We start from the raw sequence: 20,610 nt of genomic DNA on the forward strand, positions 1-20,610 counted from the left end.
ATTGCATGAACCTGCACATGAATTTACATTCATGAAAAGATTGTTCAATAACAATAGTTTGGCACTGTAAACATGTCTCTACATATTTATGGGCCATCTAAAATATATAGTTAACTCAAAATTGGGCACAGCACCGGCTGATTTTGATTAAGGCTGGGTTCACACTTAAAACAGATGCAGCTGACAGCAAGGGTCCAGTGTGTCCCTGTTTTCCGCTTCAGGGACAAATCAGGGCTGAATTCGGACCTGAAATGGAGCCAAAGACACACAGGACCCATGTGAAATTTGCTCCGCAGCCACTCTGGAGCTGTGTAAACCAGCTACATTGAGAGCCAGTGGCAATCTCCTGTCATGCTAATTGGATGCGGAGAATTCCACATCCAATTCGCATAGTGAAACCAGCCTAAGGGTGTATGCACATTAGCAGTTTTAACTATACCCGAGAAAGGTTCACCCCCCTGGGTCTGGTTCATTTGTGTAATGTGAGTGGTGCGAACCATGCCGGTATACAGTGAAGTATTCCATGCCTCGCACCATATGGAAGAGGTGGTCTGGGAAACAGTTGACTTGTAGGCCAATATGGTCTGTTTCAGTGTGAATGCAAACCATGCTTGAGCACAAAATCCTCCATAGATCAGTGAGCATTGAAGAAGGGATCACTATGGCCTGGACGGCAGAGGACATGATGGAAGTGTGCCTTGGAATGTCTCCTTTAAGCAGAGGTTTAGTGGAGACCATTGGGGGAGAGAGGATAATCATACTGGAGCACGATTCCAATCAACCGTGCTCAGCGTGAGTATGCCCTTAGTGTAAATAATCAGAATCTGCACTTCTGAGATCTATATTATGTGCATTATGCATTCCTGAACCTTGTGCCCTATGCACTACACAGTTCTGAGCCCTGACCACACACACCAGTTGGAGCAAAGCGTTGCACATGCCACTTTACTTCTCTTTTCTGGGCGGCAGCGGGAAGGAGGCAGGGAGTTAACGGGGAGGGGGTTGAATAGCTTCACCTATTTTCTGAGAAAAAACCATAGTCATGACAACCAGGCATCTATCATTTTTGTTTAATGAAAGGTCTTTTCATACTGAATCTACTGGATTTCACCCTCTGCTTCTGAAGCAGAGAAGAATGAGTATTAACTATGTATAAAAAATCTATAATAGTTCAATGGAGGACAGAGAAGATGGTGCCATAACAACTCATTAGATTTTCCAGTGCAGAGCAGAAAATGAAATGAGGCATCTGACTGGCTGCTATGGGCAACAGCAGGATATTCATTTTATCCATGTTTCAATACATCATGAAGTTGGGATAAATCAACATGTATAAATGCATAAGTCGTGCAAATAGTGAACTTAACGTATAGTTATTCACTTTACGGTCATCACAGAGGACAAGGGGGTACTCTTTATGTCTGGAAGATACATGATTTAACCTCCAAATACAAAAAGGCTTCTTCACAGTAGAACGGTGAAAATGTGGAATAGACTCTTTCAAGAGCTGGTTATGGCCAGATCAGTAGATTTAAAAAACAAAACAAAGGCCTGGGTGATTTCCTAAATGTACATAATATAACTGCATACTAATATTTATAGGTAAAGTCAAACCAGGGAATAACAGGGAATATCCAATTGCCTCTTGAGGGATCAGGAAGGATTTTTCCCGTGCTGCAGCAAATTAGTTCATGCTTTATTGTTATTTTTTTCGCCTTCTTCTGGATCAACTGTAGGTATGAGATTGTGTATATGAAAGTTTGTGTGTTTTGTTTTTTTTCTCTGTGGGTTGAACTGGATGTGTCTTTTTTCAACCAGATTAGCTACTGTATGTGAAGGAGAAATTGCGCTACTACAGTCCATATAGAATTTGCAGGGCACAAACAGTTCCAAATGGTGATGTATGTACTTGAAAAACTTCAAAGAAGCACACCCTGATGATAAATCACAAATAAGTGTACCACCACCTCATATAAAACACGCTTACCAGATAATAAGCAAATTTGAGCAGATGTCTTTTACCCAGCCCAGGCCTTTACTCAGCAGGGCATCCCAATGATGACATGGGAAAACGACTCTCAGGTATTATTCCCCATGTCATCTTTGGGATGCCCCACTGAGTAGAGGCCTGAGCTGGGTTAAAGCCATATGTCCAAGTTGTGCGCTATCTGGTAAGTGTGTTTTCTGTGAGGCGGCAGTGCACTCATTTGTGTTAATAGTCACTGGGATGTTTCGTATGCAATACAGTATCACGCTATGGTCTATTCATTTTTTTTTTTATGTTGACTGTCATTCCATCTCCTACGGAGCCACAGATTTCATGATACCCATTTGAGGGGCATATCAACATGTATGCAGGATCCTGCTGAATCTTGGAAAGCAAAGGCATGGGCTGGGTCAAAGCCATCTGCCCAAATTTGCTTACTATCTGGTAAGCGTGTTTTCTATGAGGTGGCGGTACACTTATTTGTTATTTATCATCAGGGTGTGCTTCTTTGAAGTTTTTCAACTACATACATCACCATTTGGAACAGTTTGTGCTCAGCAAATTCTATACGGACTGTAGTAGTGCAATTGTTTCTCCTTCCCATTATTCTTGCGCTATAGCTCACATTTAATTGCTGCTCGTGGACTGGTCCATTCATATAATATTGATCTTTTGTGTTCTATTCTTAGCGCAATTTTTTATTTTCTTTAGCTACTGTATGTAACTATCTAACTTTTGGAGAACTCTACAGAACTACTACAGGACACCAACTGCAAGGAAGCAGGGTGTAAATATTATACAATATTTATATGATAAATGTAGAATCCATCCTCAAAGTGAACCTGTCACAAACCTGGGAAACTCAACCTGACAATATGATAAAAAATGCATAAGTAGAGGTTACGTTCAGAAGAAACTAGATGTTGCAACAGTGAGTAGATTCATAAATAATGACAGTTATGTTTACCTGCAAATCACATATTTTCCTGTGTGTGTCAAGTAAGGCACTGCTTACTTCCACCTGCTGAGCCATCCTGTAAGTCCTTTATTGTGTTGGGTGAAAGGAATCCCTGCTTATGCATTTTTTCATCATATGCTTAGTTAATATATTTCAGGTTTAAGAAGGTTTTACTTTAAACTAGGACTGTGGCCAGGCTATAGACATTTACATATTCTTAACAATCAGTAAATAGTCCTCACTGTCCTCTGTAGCTGAAGGCACTGTGAAGAAACCCATCCTCAAAGTTTACAGTGAAACCAATTTTATTTAAAATTTCTCTCAGTAACTTGCCTTTCTCCCCCCAAATTGCAGTGTGTTGGCTGCCTTCCAGCCCTGTAATTACTATGTGAATAAAGAGCAGGTGCAGGGGGATAGAGGAAAGAGCAGAATGCTAAGACCTGACTTGCAAGACTTCAACGCTTTTATTTTAAATGTAGCTTGGCTAGCAGCACCTGTCTGGTGTCTGCATGGCCTTGGCTGGTGCTGACAGGGCAATCCTCACAGCTACTGCTGTCATCTTTCCCCCCAGCCGCAGTAGGACTGAATAGGGAAGAGAGAGAAACGGTGAGAAGCTGGTGCCGAAGTAGAAGGTAGAGCAGTTATTGGCTGCAGGCGCCACCTGAAGAGGAAAAGCTGACCCTCAGCATGATGTGAGCTGCAATAAATGGTGGAAAATTTAGTCCCCAGGAAGGCAGCATGAATGAAATAGGGACTATGCTGGACTACAAGTCCCAGGGGGAGGGGCTGCTCAGCAGAAGGGAGGAAAACCACGAGAGGGAGGGAACTTCTTGATGAACTTCAGAATGGTGAGAAGCCTTGGGCCACCATCTTTGCTATACTCTTGATTAAAAGAACAGCACCAAAGTTATGGGACCCCATGGGATTTGTTCTTCAGAAAGTTTCTCCTTTCTTGTTGGAATTACGAACTCTGTTTAGTATGCACCAGTGTAGATCTTTGGACCCAACACTGGCCACCAGCTGGCATTTACCTCTGGCTAGTGGAAGGGGGTATTAGAAAGGACTGTGTTTTATAGCAACGATGTGTATATCTCCCATATTCAGGGCATTCCCTTTAGTCAGGGCCTAGGGGACATAAACGTTTCCCTTAAACCAGGTTTTACAACCATTCACAAGTGGTTTTGACAGTATCTAGTTTGCCACCTGTATTTAGTGCAACTGTTATTTTCCTCTGTTTACCATCGCTTGTTATAATGATTGTTATTTGCTCTTCTTGGCGTGAATATATAACAATTCTGGTGTGTCAGACAGAATTAGAGGTTAGAGGGTCATTAACACCAGGAACAGGAAAATCCAAACAATCCTTCGGGGTAAATGCTGCATAAAATTTGAGGATGAATGACCCCATAGTGTCTGTAGCTACAGAGAACAGCTATTGCGTGTTTTAAAGTTTATTGATTACTTATTAATAAAATTTAAATATGTGAATGTCCATACCTTGGCTACAGTTCTACTTTAACGTGACAAAGATACACATATGTTTATGTGATGCACCTTCAAAAGCCATATTCTGCCACCACCACCACCACTGCTTGGGAAATTTGGATGAATAGTTAATCTCTATAACAAGATATAACTTTAATGAACTGCCATGGAATGCGAAAAGCTTCCCTTACCACCCAAGGAGAGGACAGAAACTGTGAAACTTTTGAGGTTTCACTAAAGTAAAAAATATATGAATTGGTGTTTCCTTTGGTTATGTCTAAGTAAGCTTCATTATCAGCAAATACAGTAGAATCCCCAATTTACATTGACTAATTCAAATATTTGTTAATACAGTTTGGTTCCAGTTATTTCCTATGGAAATATTCCACCAATATTGTCTCTATGAATTGCATGGCCGTTTAGGGCACATCCCCCTCTGTACCCCAACCCTAATGTGCAGTGATTGTTGGACTATCCATCAATATTCTCGCCACAATGTCATTAAATTGCTTTGTTAAAGGGAATCTGTCAGGGTAAAAATACGAGAGCTGCCATTGCTATCTTAAAGGTACATATTATGGCACTATCCTGCTCACCCTTTCTTCACTGCCTGGTGAGTCACTGATCCTGAACCAGCATTTGTATATCGGTAGTTCCAGACACCAAAGCTTGTTCCAGTAACTCAGCAGAATGAAGATAGCATGAGGACAGCATTTTTTTTTCTATTACATGAGAAAGCTATAGCTAAAATATCTACAAGGCAATGTTAACTGTATGACCTCAATCACCGTATTTCTAATTCTATTTCTAGTGTATTTGTCTCAGTTTGTGCAATATATACCATGTTTATGGTCCTCTGGGAATCTACATAAAGGACTCTGTCTCCTTAATATTATTCCTAGAAATTCTGGGGTAAATTGCATTTTTTTCCTTCGATGAACAAATTTACTGCTAGCATGCAAACTGTATGATATAGTTGCAGCAGCCCACATCTATGGTATTCCTCCATTTCATAATACCCAGATGCTTTGTATGTGCATGGTTTCCATAAATGTTATGCAGTCTGAATCTAGCTCTTTAATCTAAATTTGTCATGGCGACAAAACATTTGTCTTAGAAATGCAGAATTTGTTCATAAATCAGTAGATAATTTTCTTTTTGAGATCTGGACACACCTTTGTCTGCAAAAATAGTGACAATTAAAGTGTGCAGCTAAATTTTAATTCCTATTTCTGGCAGGCTAACCCCTATGGAGGAAAAAATAATTGGGTGGCTATTGTTTGAGCAACTACTTGAATTTCTCATTTTTGTTTGGCTGAATTTTTAGTGCTTTCTGTTACGCAAATACTCTAATAATTTAAAAGGACCACTAAACTATAACAAAGCATTGTTCCATCAATTTAATACTAATTTAATCAAAACAAATAACAATACGATTAGTTGAAGTTTTTCAGCTTGCAACTGCATAGCTCCAAACCATTCCCTTATTCGAGACATTGTCCCTCTTTTCTAGTATCCAACCTCTAAAATATTCCCTTAGTTACTTTCAGATGCTACTCTAAAGGATATGTAGTTGTTAAAAAAGCATCACCATTGATGATCACTATCCTTTTTCTTAAAATGTTGCACTAAACAGCACCCCTCTTGCCCATCTCAGTTGGAGGTATGATGCTGAGTAGTCTATATGTAAGCTGCCATTACTTGCTAAGTGAGGCTTTAAGGTGACAGCTGAAATTACGTATGGCATTATTTACCAGTAGAAATGATCTCATCTGGGTTTGGATTCTACTACAAACCCACCTCAGTGAATCTGCCAGGAAGCTGTCACTGTACTGGGCCAAATTTAGTCAGGGAATGGCGTGGTCGCCTTTGATTGACCCAGTACAGGCGACAGTTTACTACTGGGCTTGCTCAGGTCGGTTCCGACTAGGACCCAGACACACCTGAGCTCATTACTAATGCACAGGAAGTCATCTGTAGCTATTGTTCCCTACTATGCTGCCATTATTTTAAATATTTCAGCTCTGATAAGGGCCTGAAATATTTAGATATCAGTCCTTCAATGTTACTAAAACTATTTTATGTAAGCCAACTTGTAGTTTCTGTTCTGGACCTAGCAAAGAAAGTTTACCACAATTTTAATTTCACCATGGCTGTAAGCCCCACCTCCGCGTAATGCCACCCTTATCTACCAATCCACAGCCATGTTTTAGCTGTGAAAGTTTGTCACTTAAAAGCAGGTGCAAGTGAAAGATTTGCATTTGTCATAGTATAGAAGAAGCATGCAAAGACAGGAGAGCAGTGACAAGAGGACAGATCAAGAGGATGGATGTCATTCTTACTTGTGTGTTCTTCGCTGGGTTTTGTGCTTGAATAGAGATTCCTGACTTGTTTACATTCATTGACTGCTTTGTCTGATTTACCCATAGGTCGTCACAGCTGAAGCTCCTGTAGAGTAATTGAGTCTTTCTTTTCTCTGAGCTCTTCCTGCATCCAGCAGAGGCCAGCAGGGGTAATGTGGATGTTTTATTGGTTGTGTCGGTGTTAGGGAAAGTGAAAACCAGCAGCTCAGAGGTCTTCCTCTTCTGGAGTATTTTCTCTCTTTGCATCTTTATAGGTGTTGTTTGATTTGGTCTAGTATCCTGTTTTCATTAGTATTAAGCAAAAACTATGAGATCAGGTTGTGCTGACACTCACCTTAGGCCCTATTCACACCTGAGCAATTTTCTGCTTGCAGCATGAAGCTCTAAAAACACGTTACAAGGCAAATCCCATTGATTTCAATGGCCCCTGTTCACATCTGAGCGTCTGTAGCAAAATGCCTGGTTTTTAAAAAAGCACACAAGCTTCTTTTTGGCACATTGGAGGCAGATTGGGCCATATAGACTTCAATGGGAATGCCTGAAAATGTGCAACAAGTTCATTTTACAAGCACTTTGTTGCGCGTTTTCAGAAGCTGTCTGCCCCTAATTTGCTGCACCTTTCCTCCCCTAGTGCTTTCTGTTGGCTAAACAAAAACATCTGAAGCTGTAAAACGCTTGTAATATACTTAATGTATAAAAACGTTCATATAAAAAGGCCAGAAAATAGCTCCGCTCAGGTGTGAATGCAGCCTTAATGATGTTAAAGTAGAAGTCAAGGGATTTTCTATAAACTTTAGCAAACTTTATGCCTATACAATAAACCTTACTTTTTACATTATTGCTGTGCAGCCAGAATTGTTGATATTAATCACTACATTTTGCTCTTGTCCTCAACAACAATTTATAGGAGCTGTAGTGCCACCATGATTCAGAGCAGCCTTTCTCAACCAGGGTTCCTCCTGAGGTTGCTAGGGGTTCCTTGAGCAATGAGGACAGTGGTGAATTGATCTACCACCTATAATGACCAGCAATACAAGGAGAACATTTTTTGTGTAAGAGATCATTCCTACACTGACCACCGATGTTGGGGGACAACACAATTTTCACTGCCTGCATTTCTTATCATACCATATTCACTTAATTTCCAGATTATTATTCAAAATAATTTTGTGGTACGGTATACTGATTTTTTAAATCTGTTCTTTGTGTCAGCTACTCTAGAAACACCACATTCTTTATTTATTTTTTAAAACATTCCACAACTTATTTGTCATGCAAATGTACCATGAGCTATGGATATAATCATTTTTAGCAAGAGTTCTCCAGGACTTGAAAATGATTTTAAAAATTTCTCAATGACAAAAAAGTTAAGGCTGGTTTAGAGTATTTTTTGTTGGTAGACCCTCTAGTGACATCATTGCCCCTTTTTTTGCTTCGTCCTTACAGCATTGCAGCTCTCTATCCTGTGTCCAGTGAGTATTTTACACAGCAAATCTCCTCCCCGTGGTGGGAAACTACATCACCTTACCAACTAGAGACCTGATTACCAACCTGACCTGATTTTAGAAGACACTTTTTTATTGCATGTACTTGGGTAGGTTTTTCTACTAAACTATGTCTTTGTTCTGGTGCCTTGGCATCAACTTCATTCTGTAGCATAAATCACTAAAGAAAGATTTAAGCAGACTTGTTGTGTACCGTTAAAGGCTTACACTATAGATAAATGTTGACTTTCAACCAATTGTTGAGGGTTCTGACCCCATATTTCCCAATTCTGGGTATTTGACACTCTATGAGTCAATAAGTAGAGAGCCATGTGCTTTCAGCCTGCTTTATTGGTCAGCTTTGCACATAGATTACACTTAACTTTATTAGTCCTTTAGGAACAGAGGAATTTTGGTAGACATGTACACTGCCAAAAAATCGCAATTCGTAAATTAGTAAATTTGAAAATTCATAAATTCGAAAACAAGAAAGAAAATATGAAAATTTAAAAGAATAACTAACTAATAATAACTAACTATTAAAATTTAGGTATTGGAATTTCCATTCAAATTTGTCTGTTTGTGAATACAACGAATACAGATTATCCAAAATAACGAAAGCCACATCTAAACAAATGGAGCAGAACGAATTAGTAATAAATAATAATAATAACAAGTTTTTATTGTTATTATTATTTTTTATTATTATTAATTTGTTACATTCCTTTCATTTAGCTACGGCATTCGTTTTTTCAGATAATTTGTAACTTCGGATACATTTGTATTCATTACGTTCAGTAACAGCCAAATTTAAAAGAAAATTCCAATACCTATAATTTAATAGTTAGTAATAGTTAAGTTATTATCAGTTAGTTATTTCAGATTTTGAAATTTTCGGGTTTTCGGATTTTTGAATTTCAAATTTACGAATTTACAGAAAAATTCGTTAAACAGGTTTTTGTTAATTCGGATGTTTCTGAATTAACAAATTTGTCGAAATTTGTTAAAGAACGAATTCGGGACTAAAAGAATTGCACATGTCTAATTTTTGGAATGAGACACCGGAACATGCTGGTACCTTGAAGTGCCCAATATTGAGGAAACTGCAGACAAATTTGGGTGGGCCATGGTTAGTGTGAATGAGTCCAAAACAGGTGGAAGCCTAGACTAGACTAGACCAGCCCTGCCAATCCGTCATGACCATTATAAAAGACTCTCATGCTCTCCATTTTACTCTCACGCTCCAATCTTTTATTTTTTATTGGTCAGTAAGAAAAGGTACTTTCTGCTGCAATAGGAAGCACAAGACTCCAAAATATGCTGAAGCAGAAAGGGTTCTTTGGGGAGGACAGAAGTCACAACAGTCCTCAAGAGATAAAGAAATCCAGTGAGCTGTTTATGCTATCAGCATCTACCAAATTTAAATATACATTTTGGCTGGACAACAGCTCTAGCAGACCTTGTTGCTGCTATAAGGATCAACAAAAAGGGCCCCATGCAATCTGGCTGGTATTTTTTACTTTAGCTTGGTCTCAGAATATATAGTAGTAGCATTATAATCTATAAATTGTGATGTTAGAGCAGAATGAAAATAGTTAAAATCATGTTAACCATTATATTTTATGTAATTATGTTCTGTTACTTCTAACAGCATGAACTACGTGACCAAAATATTGTCATATGGGACATATAATTTATTCAAGAAAACCATTCTGAATCTTTTTAGGGCCTATTCAGAAGTTATTCTCATTGCTATTCCCAGTGATTGTATTGACCACATATGCCATCTACTGGTAGCTTGCCCATAAGGCTCAAGCTCTGAATTCACTGTGCACCCTGGTGGACCAGGATATACAAGAGGTGCAGTATTACAAACACTTTCTAATATACGTCATCAAAATGAAAACAATCATCTGTAAAATAAATGTCCAGTCCTTGCCTTGCATTTAGAATCATATGGGTAACCAGCTCATTCATTATATCTAAAAGTATTTTTGATGGGGAATAACTAAAACTCCTGTAAGGTTTCTTGTCATCTGTGTCCCATTCCCTTCCTTTCCTTTCATGTAGACACAGCAGGAAGTGAGAGGAAGCCTCTCAAAAGTGAGGTAAATCCCTTCTTGGAAAATGCCCCCTTTGGAAGATTTCCCCCTCTATTCCTGTTCTAGTGACAACCCAATTATTAAAAATGTTTCCTCCTTTTCAAACAATAGAGAATTTGCAATTGCTGCACTCAAGATTGGAATAATTCTTTATTTCAACAGAATTCCAAACCAGCTGATTACATGGAACCCTTCCCAAAATTCTCCACAATAAAAATATTGTAAAAATACTATTGACAGCGCTAGAAGTAAACCACCAAATTTTGGCAGACTTACCTAAAAAAGCAATCCTCTCCATCACTGCTATACTCTATTATCAACGCTTCTATCTTCTCCCATTCTTCCATTAGAGGTGTTCCTTGACCACCTGATTGACTGGGCCCAAATGATGTGACTTCTGTGCATGTGCAGGGGTTATTTTTACCATACACTCACGCCAAGACTGTACACTGAGCTGCCCACTGCTGACAAGCAGGTGGAGGCTTCTATGGCAGAATAGATCTACACAGTCTCTTCTGTCATAAAAAAGCAGCATTTTTTTTTAAAACAAAGATGTTAATTCCACTTGCAATAAAGGTTCCAAAGCAGAATTACTTATGCACGTATTATGCAGTATCTCAGGGTTCTTCCATTAGGCTCGGTTCACACCTAAACAGTCCACAGATCGCACATCATTGCTGTCCATCCCTGTTCTCCATTTCAGGGATGAATCAGGGCAGAATCTTTGCCTGAAATCGGCCCCGAAATGGAGGCAAACATGCATAGTGTTTCTGGGCAGTGCACTCCACAGCCACCCTGGAGACATGTGAACCGGCTCCATAGAGAGCCGGTCATATTCTCTCGCTATGCAAATTGGATGCAGAGAAATCCGCCTCCAATTTGCATAGGTGTGAACCCATGAGGATATGGATACACACACAGACATATAGGTTATGGGTATTGTTGTTCAAAGAAGGCAAGGCAAAGTCAATTTCACTCTACTGTCCCTTCGATCATTGAGTGAGTAGCTTACTAATCAATATATCTCTATTAATTAGCAAAATATCCTTACAGAAGGTCCAATATCTAAACAAAAGTTCTCAAAACAATGCCTTATCCGGCGCTTAGGAAAATAGCTCATAGAATAGAAAAGCAGCTGCTATAATGTACAAAAATTTATAAAAAAGGAAGCAATCAAAGCTATGTTGTAAACTAAATTCAATCAAAAAATAGTCTTTCAAAAATCAGCAGCGCTAAAGCATAAAACATAAAATCTTGGTAGGCTATAAATCCAGCTAAAACTTCTATATATAGTCTTTTATATATGGCAGTTCATAAGTAAATCATCTGTTGTTTTAAACATTCAACCATAGATACGTCTCCTGCTTAAGCTCCCTCTAGGAATTGCACTCACCAGAAACAAGATCAATCAAGGTCTCGTAGTATATGTGAAGTGGCTATGATCACTGCCAAAAGAACCTCCATCCAGACCACAGTGAAAGATCAGCAGATATGAAGACCAGCACTCACGTCCCCTGATTCACCAAAATCCGGTCAACTAAAGGCTGTCCATAATACTCAAACAAATAAGAAGAGAGGAAGCCTTGTAGTGTAAAACTGTAAAGCTTTTTAATATCCAAAAAATCCCCTTCCCTTAATACATTACACTTACAAACAAGTAATAAAAAAAAATCCAATAAATAATAGCGCGGTTCATTCAGTTCTGTCAATCTCACCACCTGTCGGAGAGCTGTAATCATCCGTGGTGGTTCCCGGGGAGAAGCCAGAGCCAATGACCTATAAAGCAAGCTGTGTGATACACCTAAATGCGTTTTGTGAATCTGTCTTTATCAATAGGCCTATTGATAAAGACGGATTCACGAAACGCGTCTAAGTGTATCACACGGCTTGCTTTATAGGTCATTGGCTCTGGCTTCTCCCCCGGAACCACCATAGATGATTACAGCTCTCCAGCAGGTGGTGCAATTAACAGAACTGAATGAACCGCGCTAATTTTTATTGGATGCTTTTTTTAATTATTTGTTTGCAAGTGTAATGTATTAAGGGAAGGGGATTTTTTGGATATTAAAAAGCTTTACAGTTTTACACTATGAGGCTTCCTCTCTCCTTATTTGTCCAAGTGTTATGCACAGCCTTTAGTTGACCGGACTTTGGTGAATCAGGGGACGTGAGTGCTGGTCTTCATATCTGCTGATCGTTCACTGTGGTCTGGATGGAGGTTCTTTTTGCAGCGATCGTAGCCACTTCACATACACTATGAGACCTTGATTGATCTTGTTTCTGGTGAGTGCAATTCCTAGAGGGATCTTAAGCAGGAGACATATCAATGGTCGAATGTTTTAAACAACAGATGATTTACTTATGAACTGCCATATATAAAAGATTATATATACCAGTTTTGGCTGGACTTATAGACTACCAAACGTTTATGTTTTATGCTTTAGTGCTGCTGAAGTTTGAAAGACTATTTTTTGATTGAATTTAATTTACAACATAGCTTTGATTGCTTCCTTTTTTATACAGAAGGTCCAATATGTAATAGCTAGAGAGGCAATCTCACTTGGCATCTCAAGTTACTGATAGCATACATCAATTGGCAGATACGAATGCACCAAACAAGATATGCTATTGGTATTTTGAGACATTGCATGCCAGGTCTATGAGTGAGGCTACCACTCCATCCATCACATAATACATACAGTATGCTTGTGGTATTAAAATCTATATGTGGTCCAGTAAAATACAAAAAGAAAGCTGTGGAATTGACTGTCCCTCACTTTTAGCCCCAGTGACAATAGTCACGAGGACAAATAGAGAGAGAGACAATCTTCCAAGAAGGGACACAGACAGCAATAAAACCCTTGCATATTTTAATATTGCCCTTCGACAGCATAATCTAAGCAAATAAGAGATACTTACTTCATCACGTAGTATGTCACTTGTTGAAGAAGCAGTATATATGCTAGCCTGAGACTGACTGCTAATGCCACTGTCCTCCTTCTGGAACTCATTTTCTAAAGAGCTCATTGGCCAAGGTTTAAACGCTGTAGATGCTTCTTGTGAGTCCAAATAACCCTCCATTGGAGAGCAGTTTCCAAGAGAGGTCATAGAGGTAGCACTGGCCCTGGAATTACGCAAACTTTTACGTTGATAGCTAAGCCATTGGCTCTGTGGTTTTGGGCTCATGGGTCGACAAGGCATTGAGTTTAGGTCAAAAGTTGAGAATATGTTAGAATAAGAAGTAGTGGGTGAATGCTTGCTTGATAAAGGCTGTTCATTTGTGTTAAATGTGGAGCAGCTCACAGAGTGATCAAATGAAGTACTTGGATTGACCCCACATTTTGAAGGGCTTCTTGTATCTACATCATCAGTCCTAAGGTTTTCTGCATTTGTGCTTGTACCTTTGTCACATTTAGATTCTGTGCAGTTATTTTCCTTCATTTCAGCAGGAGAACTGCTAAGCAGGTCTGGAACCACTGATGAGTTTTCAAAGTTTTCAGTGCCAGGTTCCAATTTCTCCTTAGAAGGTTTCCTTGGTTTATTTGAGCTCATGACATGTGTTGACAAATTCAACACACTAAGTCTTTTAAGAGAGTCTCTTTCTTTGCTTTTTCGTAGTGCTCTCCAGGACATTTGATGAGCTCTCATCTTTTTCTTATCTTCTTTGCCATCAGTGTCGATTTGTTGCGTCACATTTTCTTTTTCTAGATTTTTAAAATCGAAGAGACTGGAGAAAGACTTATGAGCCCAAGATAACCTTTCTTTTAACCCTTTGCTCTCTACGTTTTTATTGCTTTTCATGTCATTGCTTTCAGACTGAGGCTCGGTTAGGTTATTGTTTTGCGATTTTTCAATAGGTTCTGGAATACTGACATTTGACATATTGGATCTGAGTCGAGTAAAATTATCTATATCTATTCTTCCAGGTCCAGAGGCCTTTCGCATACTTCTGTTGTACAGAAAACTACTTTCAGCTGAATCATCATCAGATAAGTCTGAGTTATGGTCATCTTTGCATAAATTTGCAATATGTCTACTGCTTAAAGTTGGGGGTTTAAGAAATTGCATAGGTTTGCATTCTGTGTTGCTTTTTATTTCTGATGACTTAACATTATCATTGATCTCTGTGTTATTTTCTGGTTTGACTGGCTCAACACCATCTTCTGGCATCTTGGAAACATGAGACAAAACTGAATGCTCACTGCTTATATGTGTTATTGTATCATCTTCCACCTTTACGTTGTTTGTAGATTGCTCACACTTTTCACAGTTAGATTTCTTTTCAGTGCTATTAGGGATATTAGAGGTAGTTTTCTCATCCATGTTTACCCTGGCATCAGAAGATATGTTAATGTTCTCTGCTCCTCTTTCAGAAATAGGTGTGTGTGTAGAAGACAAAGTGTCCTCCATATTACTCTCTTTATGGAATGAGTCATAACATTCCTTTTCATCATCAAAGTCATCATCTGAGAAACTGAATTCCTGATTATCTGAACCGTCTGAACTTTCCTCGCTATACAAACATGGAAGAGCATTTGGTGAAACTATAAGGTCCACACTTGATTCCTCCTCTGCATTATTTGTCTTAGGTAATGCTACATCTTTTGTCTCAGATATCAGAGAGCTATTGTCTGCCTTACAAGGTCCATTTATTGAAACAATTAGATCCACAGTAGACTTCCCATCTAAATGGTTTTCCTTGTTTATCTCCATGTCTTTTTCTTCAGAAAAATAAGTGTCATTTTCTGTACAAGGCCCATCTAACATGTTATCCCACTGTTGAAGATCTTGCTTATCTTGGCTTGTTTGTAATACTTCATGGCCTACATCGACTGCATTTACATCTTTCATATCTATATTTTCTTCAGTGAAGTTATTGTCCTCAGTTTTGTCTTTTGTGCTGGCTTCATCTTTATTTTTCAATGTATCTGTGCCTAAATCTCTGTTAGAAGCTAATTTGGAACATTCCTGATTGCATATTTCACTATTTTTGTCTAAATAATTTGTTTGTGAACTCAATGTTTCTATACATTGTTCTTCAACAGGATTGCTATCGTCAAGTTTGTTTAGTGTTGCCTGGGCACCTCTTCTCTGAATAGATATTATAATAACAGCAGGTTTATTAGAGGAATCGGTAACTGCATTAGTGAGTTGTGATTCTGTTCCTAAAACATTGTATTCCTTTCCATTAACATGCTTCAGTGCATTATCAATGTCGTTTGTGTTATGTTGAGGCACAATGGGTTTTGTTGTTCTTGTCTCTGAAGAATTACATTCATAGGATACTAATGAGTTCCAAGCAGCATCTTTACATGTATCTGGTCTTGTTGCACCATCTTCCTTTGTTGAATCAACATGTAATGTGTGTTGTGTATCTCTGGGAAGTGTTTCTTGTTGTGTCCAATGATCTTGAGAGCTGTTATTCCAGTCTTTTGAGGCATGGATGTCCTCTTGATAGTTAGCCCCCTGAGCTTGAAATTCTTCTTCCGTTGATGTCCTCATTAAAATTCCATTACATTGATCAAGGCATATAGAAGATGTATTCAGATTAAGATTTTCTGTAGAGAAAGACTTTGTAATTGCACTTGTCTCCTTAATTCTTGTGTTGTTATTATATTCGATTGTACTTTTGATATGGTAAGATGTGGCTTTTAAATGAATGTTAGGAAGGCTTTGATGATATTCACTTAAATAGGCAACTGTTAAAGTATCTGATCTTGCACAGGATAGACATCCTTCTGATAGGGATATGTTGTTTACTCCTTTTTGCTTAGCTGAAGCGCTTACTAAACAACTTTGTGTGTCTATCCTGATTGCTAGATCATCATCATACTGATCATTCACAGGTACATTATTGTTCTCTGTATCATTCCTAGTTCTTAGTTCTGAAAATAGCAAATCATTTGTTATGGTCAGTTCCTTGTCTGTATCTTCTATTTCTGTGCTGCTCAGATCAGATGTAAGACTTTTCTGAGATAAAATGGGTTGTGTTTGTGAACAGAAAGAGAACTTTGATTCATCATTTTGGCTGCATAAAATGTCTCTTGAGAAATATGTGTTTGAATGAATGTTGTTTTGGATATCGGAATACACAGATTTGTTTTTTTCCAGTAAAAGACAGTCAGATCTTTTGTTCAGTTCATCTGTTGTGTCGCTGCAGACTGAGTCAATGTCCGATACACTTTCAAATACTTCACTTTTTAATTCAGATGGACTTTCACTGAAGTATGACCTAGTTTCAAAGTAATCTTCATCCTGGTCTAGACTGTATCCAGGCTTGCAGTGCTCAGCATCAGGGTCTTCATTAAATTCTAGTTTGTTGTCAGAATCTTCAGTTACGTCAGGACTCTGTAATGATAAACACATGTAAGTTCCTGAAATAAAAAAAAACTACCTTTACATTTTTAAATAACCAAAATCTAATTATATATTTTAAATACAGCAATATAATAGGAGATAATTATTTAAAAGCTACTCAAATTGTAAACATTTAAGAAAAACTTGTTAAAGGAAAAGTAGGATTGTTCTGCACTGCTGTGAATTGTTTTCAGCAGACAGTGGGCTAAAGCCCGCTGTTGGCTGATGCCACAGAGCCAGTCCAGGCTCCGGGCAGATTGCGACAATGAAGTTGGAATCCGCCCACATGCCCCTGGACCAGTGCCCTGGCTCAGCCTCTGAGCTGCTGAAAGCACGAGCTGTCCACTCCCACCCCCTCCACAGCCCAGCGCTCCCGTGAGTGAGGGGGTAGAGTAGACAGCAGTGACTAATGCCACGTACACATGATCGGACTGTCTGGCGGACTTAGTCCGGCGGACAATCCGACGGACTATGCAGCTGAGATCCACCGGAATTTCAAGCAAACGGACTTGGCCACACACGATCACTCTGGTGGATTCAAACGTGATGACGTAGAAGAAGGAAATTCATAGCCAGTAGCCAATAGCTGCCCTAGCACACAGACGAATGGATTGTCCGCTAAAAGCCGAGTCCGGCAGACAATTTTGAAGCAAGTCTTATTTCTAAGTCCGCTGGACTTTTGGGAAGAAAAAGTCCGCTGGAGTCCACACACGATCGAATTGTCCGGCGGACTTTGGTCCGCTAGGATAGTCCGATTGTGTGTACGCGGCATAACAGTCACCAGCTCTCTGCTCGAGAAGCCTAAGGAACTCGCAATCAGCAGTGTTTGATCAATCAGTTCTCAGTCTAAGAGCCAGTGGGGGACAGATGCAGCATTTGACCAATGCTGCATACACCTAGGTAAGTGTGATTCTGAAAATGCTTGACCTTTTGCATTCTGTCATGGTGTAAATTGGACTACAGAAATTCTTGGCTAGCAGCTAATTTTTAACTTTTTAAGGTATATCCACAGCTATTTTGGCTGTACTTCCCTTGGGGAGGCAGTTCTGTAACCTGTTTTCATCTGACAGCAGGCTAAAGTCCGCTGTTGGCTGGCATTACTGAGTCAGGGTCAGGAAAGATCCAGACTCTACAGTTGAGATCCACCCACATAACACCTACATAACTAGACCGGAATCTGGCTCAGCCTCTCAACGAGCCGCTGAGGGCCTGAGCCTCCCGCCCTATCCACAGCCCAGAGCTCCAGTAAGTGCTGAAGGGACAGAGCAGAGAGCCAATGACTATCAGTCACAGGCAATCTGCTCACTGAAGGCTTTAAACCAACTTCTCTTTTAAATGTATTACTTGTAGGCTAGCTACAGTAGGCTCGATTCAGTTACCATCTTACCTTTTAGTATATGTTTTTAGCACAAACTGCATTTTAGTATAAATAAACTTTTAAGCGGTAAACTCTGGTAAAAAAATATCCTCCAAATAAACATGAAACCACTGTATTTACTTAAAGTAGATCTAAATTAAATCAATAAAGTTGCATGTACACTTTACATGTTAATATAATATTAGAAAGTAATTTACAGTCTTTTCAGGCACTTCCTGTTACAGGGTGACAACTCCCTATTGTTCTTCTTCTTTGTCAACCTTTCATATGAGTCTCTGGTGGGGCTCAGGCATGGCCCACCGTTGTCACTATTAGAAAGTTAGTCTTGCGCATTGATGTGCAGCCAATGCTGGAGCAAGTGGATGTTGACAGGAAGAAACTGAAAAAGGATTGAGGGGATCAACAGCACCAAGATGCAAAGAGGGGAAGACAGTACTTTAATAAAAAAATGCAATTGTTTATGTTTTAAAGTGCTTACACAAATGAAACATTATTATTATTATTATTATACAGGATTTATATAGCTCCAACAGTTTGCATAGCGCTTTGCATCATCCTCTTAGGGTTTAGATATACTTTAAACTGGGAACAGAATTTTCATGCTTCTGTTTATTTGGCTACATTCTTACAGATGATAGTATTCTCATCTTTTAATGGGCCTAAACCTGACTTTGGGAAATTCTAACTAGGCTGTGTTTACTAGTTTCAGTACCCCCTCTTTAAGCCCACTACAGCTTCATCCACACACAAAGAGAGGATACACAGTACATAATCATGTTAAAGTATCTATCACAATCAAGGGACAGGCTTGGAGACCAGAAGCTATGGGAGTAGCAAGGCACCCACCGACCAGCAGGATAGGTATGCAAGCAGGTCACCCTGGCAGAGGACACAAGTTTACCTGAGGTGCAAAGTCTAAGTACTAACTGGTGTTCACCAGAGCTCCTGATGGTGGAGATGGGCTTTATTTTGTGTTTGTACCAGGTCGTGGTCCTCAGGATTGCCCCACCAGGAGGTGAGCAAGCCGGGATCCAGTAGTAGATATAGCAGGTAGGGATCAAGCAAATAAATAGTCAGCAAACAGGCTAAAGGTTGATAACAAGTGGTTGCTGGTTGGGAGGTTGGGATTAGGCAAATCCATAGTTGAGAAGCAAGCCAAAAGTCGGTAAGGAGTGGTAGCGAAGATAGAGACAGCAGCAGGAGTGAAAAGAACAAGATATTGGCTGGGGAGAGCACAATAATCTGGCAAACAGGAAGTGCAGAGACATGGTTTAAACCAGGAAGATCATGGGAGGTGAAAATAGTTCAGCAGAAAACAAGGCACAAGGCAGGAATGTCCAATGGATGAGAGAGTGAAATGTTCAGCATCTCAGGTAGCCTAGCAAGAGGAGTTACATCAAGACACAGCAGAGCTCCTGGGCTCAAGTCCAGGCCCTGACAGTATTTCTTCCTTTTCTCTTCCCCTTTTTCAAATAATTATTTCATTATATCCTTGCACTTTTGACAAGGTGCACATTTATAGTAAATGAACAGGTTGAAGTAGATATGCCACATATGCCGCATTCTCTTCTCTTATTGGTTCTAACCTGACTTATAATATTGTGACAATGTGTAATTAGGTTTAAGTGAGCTGGCGGTGTTTCCACTGATATTGGGAAATATGTATTTCCCATAACTGTAAACGGAAAGCCACCTCTTTGTTTCTGCCACCAGTAGGCAACTGGCTACTGCGCCTAATGGCAAATCCAGTTCTTATTGCAGGATCTCCTCTCCATAGGTCCTGGTCTACATAATATAAAGCTAAATTAAAATAAAACAAGGAAATTGGAACTGTCCAATAGCTGAAACTCAAGGGTAGAAATCTACCACCTAAATTTCTAAGCACATTATAAAGACCTGTTAGGTGATTTAACTTTCAGCATCTACACATCACTGAAATATCAGTTTCTGAGTTGGCCGTTCAATAATTATTACATCTAGCTATATGCTGAATTTATAATTACTTGAACAAAACAAACATTAACATGGAACTCTAGGAAAACAGCTAAATACCCAGATGAAATACATATATTGAGAGCAAACAAAGAATTTGTATGTCTGTCCATCCTATTCTAAATTTTAAAAATCACCATCACACAACACAGCCAGGAGGATGATAAAATATTGTCTGTTACAGCTAAGGAAAAGGGTGGTCTCATCTTCCCACCCACCACCTGATGACTGTATATGAAAGAGCAGCAGCAGACTGATGATATCTGCTCTCTTCTGCTAACATCATGCATGCAGCACACCTGATTGGCTCCCAGTGCCACACATCTGTCTCTCTTTCTGAGTGATGCTGTGTAGGGGGTTTGCAAAGGGCTGATATCATGTAAAATTCTCATATTTACTGTATACTAGCTGCATTAAAAAATACATAGCTGTAACAATTTGTGTGTTTTATATATGCCCAGAGTTCAACTTTACTAAGCTGTATTTTTGAGAGCTTTTGTAGGT

General features: G+C 39.2%; 1 protein-coding gene across 2 annotated transcripts in view; it reads right to left on the minus strand.

The window, feature by feature from the left end:
- The window catches only part of ARHGEF4 (Rho guanine nucleotide exchange factor 4), a 244,430-nt gene that overhangs the window by 127,284 nt on the left and 96,536 nt on the right, over nucleotides 1-20,610 (minus strand). Inside the window, exons 2-3 of one of the 2 annotated variants that reach the window (XM_077488364.1) lie at nucleotides 13,299-16,727; nucleotides 6,773-7,072 (exon numbers count right to left, since the gene is read on the minus strand). In XM_077488364.1, coding sequence (XP_077344490.1) covers nucleotides 6,773-7,072; nucleotides 13,299-16,727 — 3,729 coding nt within the window. The remainder of the gene's footprint in view (nucleotides 1-6,772; nucleotides 7,073-13,298; nucleotides 16,728-20,610) is intronic. The other variant, XM_077488366.1, reaches the window with a different exon arrangement.

Source organism: Lithobates pipiens, unplaced genomic scaffold (assembly GCF_037356315.1).
Source record: "Lithobates pipiens isolate NorthernLeopardFrog02 unplaced genomic scaffold, aLitPip1_a1.2 Scaffold_18, whole genome shotgun sequence".
NCBI classification, from domain to species: domain Eukaryota; kingdom Metazoa; phylum Chordata; class Amphibia; order Anura; family Ranidae; genus Lithobates; species Lithobates pipiens.